Here is a 14,068-nt window from a genome sequence, read left to right on the forward strand (position 1 = left end):
GCAATAACCCGGTTTTGCACGGCCATGTAAACACCAATAACCCCTTTGAATAACCCGAATTTGCTCATATTCCGGTTTTTAAAAACCCCAATATGACCCATGGGTTACTCCTTTTAAAACTCGAATATTTGGTCATGTAAACGCCAAACGGAATATCCCCATCAAACGGAACATGAATTTGTTTTCTGCGCATGCTCTGTTCGCAAGGAATCCTGGTCTTTTGAGTCCAGGAAGTTCTTATAAACACGGAGAAACGCAAGACCACGCCACACTTTTGGAGTGAGGAGGAGACTAATCACTTCATAAATGTAATGAAGGATATGAACATTTTGGCATTTGTAGACGGTAGAAAGTACCGGGATAGCGAGATTTACAAGAAGGTGAGCGAAAAGTTGTGCGAAGCAGCATTTGTTTTGAATTTGGATACAGGAAGAAGAAGTGGAAATGACGCTAATTGCGTCATGACATTCTCCGCGCGTCGCTGGTTTGATCGGGATATCCCGAATGATTCATTACCATGTATACAGGGATAACCCTGTTTGCTCACGCATGTAAACAGAATATTCCGAATGTTTCAGTAACCGGAATATTAGCAATAACCTGAATTTTGACTCCATGTAAACGTAGTCAATGATAAACCCCACAATGTGGGAGCGAGCGTTGTCGTCTTGGAGGAGTTCAGACTGTGGAGATGTGGGATTGTCACTGGTTGCAGAATCTCATCTCGACATCCCTCTGCTCTGGGATTGCCTCCAATGATGACAAGCATTGTTTTTCCAGTGAGGGAGATGCTGCCCTGCACCATCACACTAACTCCACAAAAATATGTTATTCTATCGGTGCGGCAATCAGCTTAACGTTCTCAGCATCTTCTCCAAACTTTTACCCTACGATCCAACTGGCGTAGGCAGGATCTGGGCTCCTCCCTGAACGTAATGTTCCTCCACATGTTCAAGTGCATGTGTTCCAGACACCAGCGCAAACAGGCCTGATGGTTAAGGGCAGTCATGGCAGGCCTCATGGCAGCTCTATGAGAGCCATCGGCCATATCGTCCTGCAAATCTGTCCAAAACAGCCTTCAGTACCTGAATACCAGCGCTGACAGGGTGAGGAAATGGCTTTCTCGGGGTGCCGTCTTCTTGGGACACCCACTTCGCAGCCTGTCTCTGAAATGCCACGTTACATGAAACGTGGCTTTCAGTTTGGAGATGACACTAGGGCTCAGTCCAAACAATGGTTTTGTATAACACCAGCTTGAAGTCGCCCTATCCAGATCAGTGAAATGTTGCATGCTGGTTCTTGGAGCAGACGCGGACTGACCTCTGTTACAGGGCCTGTGCTCACAGGTGCTGCCAATCAGGTGCAATCAGGTCCCTGATTGGCAGCACCTGGGGGTGCCAGAAGCTTAAAACAAGAGTCAATGGCAACAGAGAAATAAGCTGTTTGCTATTGACGGAGAAGATTTTTCCTGGGTGCAACCCACATACTCAGCTCTGCTGCTCATCCCACAAATGCATGTTCCTTATAAATGTGGGACCATTTGAGAGGGAAATAAACAGGCTTTTAACAATATGATTTTTTTTTTGCTGAGAAGCATTGTTACAACAAAGAAATCTACCAAAAACAAACTTTTTCATTTTTTGTGCTAGGTTTAGATGCTAGAGGAGTTTAAATGTGAAACAAGTTTCTTACATCCGTTAAAAAAGTATTAAAATTACTAGCTGCATAAAAAACTATGTCGAATTATATGTTTTGTTTTTATAAATATTAGTTTTCAACATACTGAAAGCATCTTAAGAAAAAAAAATCCATAAGTGATTTTCAATAGCAAAACGTCAACAATGTAAACAGAATGTTTGTGAGAAAGCAAAAACAAAAAAAACGAATGAATCTGCTCAACCAGCTGAGCTATCCGCCACCTCAAAGTTTAAACTTAGTTTTCCCTGCTTCAAGCCCCAAAATGTGGTCCTTTACTGCGTAGATTTTATGTCTGACATTTGTGTAAAAACCACAAGAGCCTGATTGTTTTTCCCCATAAACCAAAGAAATTCCTTATCTTATATTTTCAAAAGAAATTCGTCAGTTCATGCCATTAACCTTAATCCTTCTGTATGTGTGTGATTTGTTCTTAAGCAGTAGATATAAATATGTAAATAAATATAATGTAAACATGCAACACCAGTAGTAAACAAGCCTAAACCAGGTATTTCAGAAAAACCTTATCTTCTGTTAGCAATATAATATCATTTCCTTTTATTTCTCAAACTTATTTCTTCAGGACATTTGTTTTTGCTTTGTGTGTGCGTGTGTGCGTAACATAGTTAATTTTAGGAAATCTCCCCGAGTTCTATTTGCATTTGAAAGATTGTATGCATTTTAAATGCTCTGGCTGTACATGTCGGCCAAAAAGACCTTCTTGTCATCTTTGTCTCCCAATAAACATAGCCATAATATCAAAATAATAAAGTAAACTTTTGGAAAAATCATTCTTGCCAAATAAGAAAAAAATTATCTAGCTTTTTTCTTTTTCTTTTTTTGTTAAAGGATGATCGTCGTCGACTTCTCGAAACGATTATGTGTACCAAGCACAATATGTGCAGGTAACTGCAGGTTATGCTGCTTAAAAGCAGATGGTGCTGTCCGTGGCAGGTTTCAGGTCATAGCTTATCAGAAGAAAGATCCCTTTAGGGAAGGGCTTCCAGTTGTACAACATAAAACAGGTCAATTGAATAAATGTAAAGGCTGTATAAGGGGCAAGTTTCAAGAATAAAAGCTGGAAATACAAAAAACATGAAGGCAGAGGGATTAAATTATTTGGGGTAACAGCTGGTTTAATTATGTAAGAACAAAAAGTTATATGTAATGTTATTATATATACAGTGGGGCAAAAAAGGACAGAAGCTCTTGTTACAGGTCTGTAAGCAATGGAAATCTTGCTGGTTTATTAATGACCAAATACTTATTTTCCACCATAATTTACAAATGAATTCTTTAAAAATCCTACAATGTGATTACCTGGAATTTTTTTTCTCATTGTGTCTCTCATAGTTGAAGTTTACCTATGATGAAAACTGAAGACCTTTCTCATCTTTCTGTCGGAGGACTTGCACCATCAGTGGCTGACTAAATACTGGTTTGCCCCACTGTATGTATGTATGTATGTATGTATGTATGTATGTATGTATGTATGTATGTATGTATGTATGTATGTATGTACAGTACGGACCAAAATTTTGGACACACTTCCCCATTTGTTTGAATGAGAAGGTGTGTCAAAACCTTTGGTCCCTACTGTACACATTATATATATATATATATATATATATATATATATATATATATATATATATATATATATATATATATATATATATATATATATGCACACACCAGCAGATGCCAGTGACTAAAAGGTTTCAATCCACTTTTTGGTTTTATTTAACACGTTTTATTTTAGAAATATTCTAAAAGGTCATTAGTTGATATATTTTAAAAGAAGGCAAAATGCAGAACCAAATTTATCGTCATCTTTCGCATTCTCTACCAACTATATCCGTCCCCAAACCTAGAACTTCAAGACTGTCAGATATACTGTATCATATATGTAGCTCGGTATTCATAGATAAAGATGATAAATACTTGAAATCAGGACACATTGATAACTTCCTAAGGTTGCCTCACTAGTTAGTATTTAAATAAATGTTTCATCAAGCACATCTATCTGCGGTTTCTGGAAATTACACCGTCTCTTTTTAAACATGTTTTTGGAAAGCAGATTGCCTGGCCAAAGTAATCTGTTGTATAATTTATAATGATCCCTCCAGCTGATTTAATAAGAGATGCTTTCTACATCTACATAGTCTTTCCTCTTTCACTGTCAAAGTGATATAATGCAAATGACTATCTGTGCAACTTCAATTAATCAAAAATACCTCCCCACAATTTGAAGCACACATCTATTTTATATGACATGCAAAGAATCACATGAATGTTTCAATAATAAACCAACGGTTCATGCTGCCTCCACATGGAGCATCCCAAAAGAGATAAAACTACAGTAAGTTTTACTGCTGAGATAAAAGCAAACTGTGCAAATTATTTTTCCATCGTAGTGCAGTGGAAAAATAAAGAAAATCTATGTACAAACATAGAGCTGTAGGTTTTTATGTAACCTCCAAGAGCTACACACACAGAACTTTCGGCTACGACCTGGACCGGTCAACGTTTCCTTGTTAACCAGCAGGTATACCCCTACTTGAAAGGCAGGTGGATCATACAGACCAAAATGATGCCTTACATAGAAGTATGTGCCCATTGCACCTGCAGCCATCCCAGCAATTCAGATATCACTGGATTCCAGCTGATTCCATGGTTTACGGTTACCTGATAATTCTTCCATCCTTCAGGAGAAGATGTCCTCTTTGTCCAGTTCTGGTGAAGCAGGTCTGGAAATGTCAAAGAGAGGCTGTGGAGAACCAGAGCTTGATTTCCTGGCTTTGAGGAGTTTAAGTGCTTCTGTGAGTTGTGCCTCCAGGCTGGACATTCGAATGTTCAGGCCTTTTAGGTCTTCCTTCAACTCCAGTTTGAGCTCCTGAAGCGAGGCCTGAAGCGTTTGCTCTGGGATGGGGTAAAAGGCATGCCTGGTTTCTGGAGGCTGGGAGGGGCTAAGGTCCTGTGGAGTGATGCGCAACTCACCCACTTTGTCCAGTCGCAGGTCACTTTTGGTGATGCCACTGTCACACGAGTCTGTCTTCTTCAGAGATGTCTGTGAATCGTGCACAGTGGTCCGTTCAGGTAAAGTCTCCATGGATTCAGCTTTAGAAACCTTGTTCCAGTTGTCAGGTTTGGCCATGGACTCCTTGAAGCGACCCCAGCCTTTGACTTTGACCGGTTCAGCGGGCCGGCCACCTACCAAAGACACAGGCGAAGGCACCTGCAGCTTTGCCTTGTCTAAGGGGTTGCATTTGGGAGGTGATGAAGGTGAGGCGGCTGAAGATGAAGGCGTTGCTGGGCTTTCTGTCACTGTGACAATGCTGGTGGTAGTAATAGTTGTTTTAGTCATCGGGACATCCACGTAGGCGGGGCCCTTCTCTATATCTTGTTCATCTAGATCTGGTTTCTCAGTTGCCATGCGAGCTTCCTTCTGCTGTCGAAAGCGCTGGAAGAGTTTCCGTACTGGGTGATCTGGCGGCAAATTAAGAGGGGCTTCATTTTTACGTCGCTGTCGCTCCTCCTCTTCCCGTTTCACATCGCTGATCTTCCGGAAGACAATCTACAAGAGAAAGAAATTATAATGCACAGAATCAGTTATAATGACTAAAAAAAGAATCAACAGGTAAATCTGAAAGAATCATAACGAAATCAGGCTGATAAGGAAAAAAAGTACAAAATAAAAAAAGGAATTATTTGAGTGCATTTACCTTAAATTTCATTTGATTCTTTAAAGAGCAAAGATAAACAGATCATCTTCATTTCATTATCAAGTGTGTAATAAAAACATTACAATTTTCAAAAGAAACGCTCCACGAAGAAAGATATGAATACTTTTGTCTCTACAGTACATGTCTTAGATGGAAATCCGTCATCTTTAATACTTCAGATGGCACAGTGTAAAAAAACCAGAACCATCAACATAAATAAAAATAATTGGAATGTAATAATACCCTGACCTCAAACCTTAGACATCCAGTACTTGAACGGGAATGGGATTTTTTTTTTCCTTCAGTTTCTGTGCTACGTGGCTCTTTCAGTCCTTGAATATGCAGATTCTTGTCTGCCCTTTCCAACAACACAATCTCAAAAGCTCGGTTTGAAGGCTCCCCCTTTGATCGGTCTCTGGATTTCCCTGCTGTAAACATTCAGGAAGTATGGTACCCTTGTGGGCAGTGACTGATGCAGCAGATCAGATTGCTTATTTATTATTTTATTTATTCAATCTTATATTTACATTGTCTTGGGCAGAGTAACCACAGGAATGAGACTACTCTTGTTTTGTCGATCACAGCAGTTTATTTCTGAGAGGACTATACACGAATCCAGCAAAACCCGGAAGTCGAGCGGCCGCCATTACTGCGGTGGCGGCTCCGCTCCTCCGCTCCAGCCCATAGACATATATACGTATAGATCCATGCTCCGCTCCCATGGATCTATTACTCCGCTCCCTGCCAGGCTCTCATAATGTATTTGTATCATCGGAAAACTCCTGTCCCGGTCACGTGCATTTGTTTTGATAGTGAATGAAGACGGTACGGACTTTAAAAACTACTTTTCTGTTTCACCAAGTGAACAGACGGAACGCAAAAAAAAGATGTTAAACTGCTGGAAAGGAACTGGAATTTACCGGGATACCTTAAACAAGGAAGCCAGGGAGCGGTATATGGAGAAAATAATGATTATTAACGGTTTGGGTCCATATGAAATCACTAGAGTGGAGCTCTGATGAGGATTTACTGCCGCAGTTCTGCACAACCCACGTCTTACTACCTTGTTTAGTGTTTGGCAGCTGCTTTGGTAAATGTTTGACTCGCCATGTGTTTCAATAAATTTGTATAATAGTACAACATACAGTAGGCCTACATCTTTTTTATTACTCTTACTTCTCTTTTCTTTTTTTTTTACCGCTATATTATGCTGAAGAGGCTCCGAGGCGTGAGCAATATTTTTCTTTTCCTCGTGAGATTATTTTTTTCTTCTGCAGCTACAAATAGAGTTGATATTTTTTCCTCAACAAACTAGTTTTATCTGAAGACTGGGGTTATGTATGTAGCCTATGTATTCTGTATCATCCGGAGCTGAGATAGTTCTGCCCTTCAATTAGAGACCTGTAATTGCGTTTTTTTTGGTCATCGGATGCCAGGCGATCAATAAAATATTCTTGGATACCTAAAATAAAACAAAACATAAACAGGTGTTGTTGTTGTTGTTTTTTTTAATCACGTAGCCTTTCCATAATGATTACATTTCGCGCTGCTAACGTCACACGTAACGTATGCTATATTACAGTGTTTAATCATACACTCCCTTATCTCCCTATTCCTCTATTCTTTCCTGCTTATCACTCAAACAAATCATTATTTATAAATTAACATCAGCATTAATTTAAGATACCTTCATTATTTATGGAAGGCCACTGTCTAACATCATCAATCCAGCTATAATGATGCTGTAGCGTCAGGTTACAATAACAGCGCTGCGGTGGCAGATTGACACCTGCCACCGCAGCAATGGCGCCGCCGCAAGATGGCAGCGCGCACAAACCGGTCGCCGGATTCGTGTATATGAGAGTCTATTGTGACTGGATTTCTCTCTTTTAAAGTGTTGTGTTACAATTTGCAAAGACTCTGGCAGCTAATGCTTCTGGGACACAGCTTAATTATTTTTTTTAAAGGTTTTCATATTTTCCAAAATAAATCGAAACACAAAAACTTTGACCAACAGGCTGGGATCATTTTCACCCCTCTGTCACTATAAACAGGATTGAAGACGCGAGTGAGTGAATAAGTGAATGAATATTTAAAAAATATACATGAAAAATTTACGCAAAAAATGTTAGTTCAACTGAATAATTCCCTAGAAATCCCCAAATGGATATATGCTATTTCAGTATTCAGGCAGTCAGCAGAATAAAGGCAGTCAGATTCATTGTAGTATGTTACCGCTGTGGACGAGAATGATCTTCTGTATACAATACAATCAATATTGCAGTGAACCTGAACAAGTCTCTAAAGACGCTCCATTTGACAATAACTAGGTTTGTAGTGGATGCACACTGTTCGTTATTTTCTGCAACATATGCAGCATATTTCTTTACACAATCATTTCTAACAGCCCCCCAGCAGTTCTACAGAGTCGGAGGACAGTCACCCTTTTTTATCACTTTCCTCAGTTTCTTATAGTCACTGGATCTGATGCTGCTGCCCGAACAGATGACTCAAGATCAAAGTTGAGGATGTGGTCAATTCAACAACTACTGTACAGGCTTTATTCTCAACCAGCTCCAAGTCTCTGGCTTGGACCGATCTAAAATGAAGTGACAGCTGACCGCTCGATCGTTGCATCTCTAGTTCTCTCTACTCAGTATCCTGTCCCCCACTGACACAGCCCACAAAAGCAGTTCTCTGAATATTTTTGAAGTTGACATAGCTCTGAATTGTGCTGGAAGTTTGGTTTGTAGATAGTGAAGAGAAGTAATTAGAGCACAATCCCCACGAAGACACAAGCTTATGGTCTCTAAACTGTGGTTTGCTTGTCAGGTAGTCCGTAATCCAAGTCATTGTTGACAAATCCATCTGTGTTTCTGGAATTTTTCTTTGCTTTCAGAAAGCAATGCGGGCTGAATTGTGTCAAACACATTAGAGAAATCTATGAACGTGATATATAGGAGATGACATATTCAATCTCTGACACCATGAGGATAAGCAGACTGCCTCGTTTAGATGATCAGTCTCCTGGGGACTTCTATCATTTGGGAGATGGTCTATAATCATCATGGACAGATGGATGAGTTAGATTTTTTTCATTTTTTTTGGTACTGATACAAAGCAGGATGTTTTCCACAAGACTAGGACTTTCTCCTGGCTCAGACTAAGGTTGAAGAGGTGCTGTTCCGAAATGTCAAACAGCTGGTCTTCAGGACTCTGGAGCTGAAACCATCTGGACCTGCAGCCTTGTTCAGTCTTTCCAGCTCCTTCTTCCCCTGACTGCTACAGACAGGTAACAGGGGGAAACGGAGGGGGTTTCAGCATTTTCTGATGAGCTGGGTGAAAGCAGTGCTTCCTCCTGAACCTATGAACCTATTGAAAACATGCCACCTTAATTGGGTCTCTCCAGGCCTCCTCATCTTTTCCTTCCTCCCTTTTCTTGTTTTTTTTCCCCCCTTCTACTTAAGTTCAGCAGCAGCTCTTTCAAGTCATTGCTGTTCCAAGGCTTGTTACTGGGGAAGCAGCTCACTGTCCTGGTGGGGATGGTGTTCACCACACAGGATTTTATGCCGTCTGTCATACACTGACTGATGATCCAACAAGTTGTAAACCTGATCAGTCCATCCCATTCCTAGCCACGCAAGGACTGTCATGAATCCCAAGCTCTTTAGTTTGTCTAAAACAGAGCTGTGACCGTGAAACTGTGTATATTATTTACTTGACATATGCAGCTACAAGAAGGAAGCAAAACATTGAACAGACAATGTGTTAATAATCCTGGGCAGTTTTTTCTGTGTCCTGGATCCTCCTGATCTTAAAAATAAGGGCCGTTTTGACCAGCTGTATGTCTGCCTCATCAGAAATGCTTCCTTAAAGCCACAGAATAATTCAGGGGGGCTGAACACATGTGGAAGAGCAGTCCCACAATACTAAATGAGGCAAAAGTGCAGCATGACACCTAAGCAGTATAAAATATGTATGGCATAAGATTGGCTCTGTGCTTTTAAAGAAGAGTTTTTTTTTCTCATTTCATCCATCACAACCACCAGCCCCATCACCCCCTTGAATCAATGCCTATAATCTTTTAAGCCCATAACATGGGGGGCGTGGTAGTCTAGTGGCTACAGAGGAGGGCCTGGGTCTGGAGGTTCAAGCCCCAGAATGGCAACCAAGACGAACCACCTTGGGCCCCTGAGCAAGGTCCTTAACCCTAATTGATCCACAAATGATGTGTGTTGTTATCTCAGATGTCACTTTGGATAAAAGTGTTTGCTAAATGACAGTAATAGTAGAAACACCTAAAAAGACATACCCAAAGTAAATGTGTACTTTAAACAATACGGTTCATATGCATGTTTGTGGTGTCCAAGGACATCTAGGTACCTCAGAGCATGTACCCAGTGTCAAAATGACTCTGTTATGGGGCCCTGGATAGCTCAGGGGGTTTAGCGGGCACCATTTGTAGAGGCTATAGTCCTCGTGTGGGCAGCGCAGATTCGAGTCCCAGCCTGTCGCTCGATACTGCAATGCTCCCCCCCTCTCTCTACCCGTTTCCTGTCTACGTACCTTCTCAATAAAGGCCACTATTGCCACAAAACCCTTTAAAAAAATACTCTGTTACTTTGCCTGAGTAAATTGGAATAAACCAAAGGATTAATGTCCATCACGATCAGATTTTTTTGGTTTTTAACAGATGCTAAAAATGATTCCCTCCACACAGATGCCATTAGTCACATTCAGCAACTCATTGGCTACAACACTACCAAATTTGATAGAATTTATACAAAGGGTAAAGTCTCCTCAAGGATTTTAGTAAGGATATTACCAGGTGGAGACTTGCTTTGGCACAATTTGGCACCAAGTGTAAAAAAAAAGGGTTACTTTCCAGTTTCAATGGAAAGTGGCCATCTACTGGAGCATTTGGGGATGACATTTTCCTTGAACTTCAACCTCTGCGAGAATAACCAAATAAAGTAATCAATGTCGATGTGCAATAAAAAAAACAATAACGTATAGTGTTGATGTATTCTTGAAAACAACTATCACAATTTTGAATAATGCAAACAGGAATAGAAAAAAAAACTACAGTTACAGTCCAGCAGCAGCAGTGAAGGATGTGGAGGGCGACCACACACCTGCAAGGGGGTGTTACGAAAACATATTTGAAGAAAATTCACATGTATTTATCATAGCAGAAACAAAATACAATGTTTGTATAAAAAGTATTTTGGACTTAACACAAGAAATATGTGCAAACCTCAGACCAAAAGAGTTGAAACTTCCCAGTCATATTGTGTGTTTACAAGCACCTACGGTAGAATTGGCTAGCATTTTCTATTTTTGAGAAACAAACAAAAGGATCAGCAAATAATTCTGAATTCAAAAAAACACAAAAACGTACTAAAACTGGGTCCATGTCTGAGGTGAATACCTCCTCATCAAAACCGCTACTGCTGTTGTCGTCTAAATGTCTAAAACCCCCTTAAAAGCTTTGCGATTTCCTTATGATTATCAGATTGGTACAATTTCCTTGCTACGGTGGAAAGAAACACCTTAACACTCCTCACGCCAAAAAATTCACTAAAACAGACCTGAGCAACAACTGAGCAACACTCATATTGGTCGCTACGCATGGATTTAACTTCAGCTGGATGTTGTAGTCCTTACAATGTTTGGTATCATTAGACTCAGTAGTTTCTCCCCTTTTAAAGGACTACAAATATGGTTACCATGTGACTGGTTTCACGATCCCTTAAAACATTTTCTTCCTCCTCTCACGCATTTTAAATGCCATTTATATTAGTTAGAAATCCCTTCTTAACATTAATCTTTGCACTAATATACACTTCAGTCTTCTTTTGTGAATATTAGGCTTTAAACTTTGATCAAAAGTTGAAAACAAACACTGTGGTTTTGTTGTATTAGTTTTTAGAGTGGATCGTCGCTTCTGTATATCCTTACTAAATCAAACGTTTTGCATATGGAATAGGGCAGCATGGTGGTTTAGTGGTTAGTACTGTTGCCTCACAGCAAGAAGGTTCCACAGTCCAAAAACATGCGTAGTAGGTTCATTGATGTTTCAAAATTGCATAGGTGTGAGTGTGTCTGGTTGTCTGTACTGTGTATCTATGTGCCCCTGCGATAAACTGGCGACCTGTCCAAGGTGAACCCCTACCTCTCGCTTGTAATTATCTGGGACCCTGTGACCCTACAAAGGATAAAGCTGGTATAGAAAATGGATGGATGGAATCGGGTTAGCAAACAACTGTGAACTGTTGCGATGGCTGACTTTGCTTCATGTTTATGTGTAATGTGCAACTCTTGCCGCATTACCACATGTCTTTTTTTTTGTACTGTATTACCACAACACCACTTTATTTTTCTGTGCCAACCCTCTGCTTGTCTGCACCTGTGGCTGATTCTGTTTTCACAACACTTGGCTGATGTTTGGTGTCGACGCTGCCCCTTCATGCAGAACGTTTTAATGAAGGTACCTTTAGACTTCAGTGAGAAAAGCCATGCCAACTGTGTGGCGTATTGTGAGCACATTTAAACTGGCAGCACCTGATGGTTGTATTGAGAAACACTGATTTATTGCTGTAGGCGAGGTAAAGGAGCCCCAAAAATGTAAAGGTAGACTGAAATGAAAAAATGTGGCTCTGGTACAAAATTCATAATATTGATTAAACTGTTTAATTCATTTTCCAGGGCAAATGTGATCTATTTAACTAAAACTGATGTGGCTTCATTAGAACAAGTCCTGCCTTTTGGCCAGTTATCTTTGTAATTGTCAAAAGGTACAGAAAAGTACTAATGATAATTTTATGTTTTTGTCATGTCATTAATTAAATGCCATCTCTCCTTAGTTGTTTGTGGCTGCTTTGGAAACAAGCCAGACTTATCTTTTGACATGACAACTACAGAGTAAAGCCAAAATCTAAGCAGAGTGGATAATTTTATCTTGGTGCGGTCGAAGAAATCACTCACCCTCTTTCGCAGATTATAAGTGAGCAGCAAGTTTCTGGAAAAGTGGTTGGAAAATGCCGTGTAGAACTCCAACACCTTCTGCAGCGCATCCCTTTTAATGACGTGGAGGTCACAGTAGGTCAGCGCTCTGACGTTGGCGCAGGACTGAGCCAGAGTCACTTCCTTCCAGAAAACATCCCCAAACACATCTCCTTTCCCTGCAGAGAAAAAGCACCTCAACAATGTCCACTCGTCAACAACAAACATACTGCATCTCCTTCTAGGAGATTATCTTTTCAAATGGGCTTGTACAAACAGTGTAAATAATTGTCCATAAATAATTCACTAATCCTGTAAAAGTCTGTTATACATCTTTCATAAGAACAAATTGTATGTTGCCCGGCCCTGAAGGACTATTTGTGAATAGGTTGGGTTGTATTGTTGACTTTGAAATTGTTCTGTATTGGTTTTATTTTCCAATGAAATGAGCTTTATGAAAACCAAATAATGTCCAAGATTAACACGGGAACCTTTAATGTCAAGATTCAGCAGAATCTTTTGCAGAAAATGAATGAACGTGTACCTACATTTGTTTAGACAACATTTTGCGTTGACACAGATGGCTAGTTGTACAAGTTGCTTAGCCGAGGAGGATCAGAGGCAACGAGGGGAAGCGCAAGTCTGCATTAAATCACTGAGATAAGGAGTGGACGTATTCCGGTGTACTATGAATCTTCAGTGCATTCAAATATATTTTTTAAAGTTTTTTTTTTTACGCATTGATCATGAACATAAATACTTTAATCTTCTTATGAAGAATCAGCAGTAAATGTGACGCTTACAGTTGTGCGTACTGTATTTGTAATCTTATAAAAATCATAGGTTTTGTTTTGTGTTCTATACTGTAAATCATCATGGTGGTATAAACAAGTTATTAAGACACATTATGAAGGAAAAAGAGTGGAAGCATATGTCTGTTGAAAGTAACTAACAACTCTAAATCTTTGAGATCTCTTAGGGAACAACTAAGGCTGAACCTTTGTGATTCAAAAATGTGATTTATGCAGCTTCCTGATCTTTATCTCGGTCCATTTTCACATTTGGTGTAACCTCCGACATGGATTGCAAAAAAACATGTCAAAAGAGGCAAACCGCACTGAAGAGGAGGGTGGATAAGAGTTGACATGCCAACTCCACTCCTTTATGAACAGCACTGAATGTGTGTTTGAAAAAGTCTTTTGCTCTTTATCCCAAGGTATCTTGACCAAAGCATGTTACAAACATTTCAATAAGACTTCATTAAATTCTATTAAGTTCTGATGACATATATTTGGTTTATAGTTTAAATATATATTTCAGTTTGTTAATTTGACTTATTTCATTTACACACAGTTTATGTGAAACATTGCCTCATTTTCAGAAATGAAATCAGAATTTCCTCTTTAAACAGGAATTGCCATTTAAGTTATATCCCCTTTATTGGCTTTGTTTTCATAAGTCTATAAATAATTCCCCATTGCTTTGTAGGCAAGTTATGTTCTCCTAACAAATTTAATCTCATCATGCTGTAGAAAATAACAGTACTTTATTTTTAGAAAATAACACACATGGACTCTTTACTGCCAACACTTGAGCATTAACTTATGGAGACATTCCTAAATTATCTTGGATGATCACATTTG

The 14,068-nt window shown here is 39.6% G+C and overlaps 1 protein-coding gene across 2 annotated transcripts in view; it reads right to left on the minus strand.

Moving 5' to 3' along the window:
• Nucleotides 1–4,307: 4,307 nt before the first annotated feature.
• Nucleotides 4,308–14,068, minus strand: part of kcnh1a (potassium voltage-gated channel, subfamily H (eag-related), member 1a) — a 78,382-nt gene continuing 68,621 nt past the window's right edge. For both annotated transcript variants that reach the window (XM_061745281.1, XM_061745280.1), the window contains 2 exons: nt 12,408–12,604; nt 4,308–5,272 (listed from right to left, as the gene is read on the minus strand). In XM_061745281.1, coding sequence (XP_061601265.1) covers nt 4,403–5,272; nt 12,408–12,604 — 1,067 coding nt within the window. In that variant the 3' untranslated portion in view covers nt 4,308–4,402. The remainder of the gene's footprint in view (nt 5,273–12,407; nt 12,605–14,068) is intronic.

The sequence above is a fragment of the Cololabis saira genome, chromosome 17 (assembly GCF_033807715.1).
Source record: "Cololabis saira isolate AMF1-May2022 chromosome 17, fColSai1.1, whole genome shotgun sequence".
NCBI classification, from domain to species: Eukaryota; Metazoa; Chordata; class Actinopteri; order Beloniformes; family Belonidae; genus Cololabis; species Cololabis saira.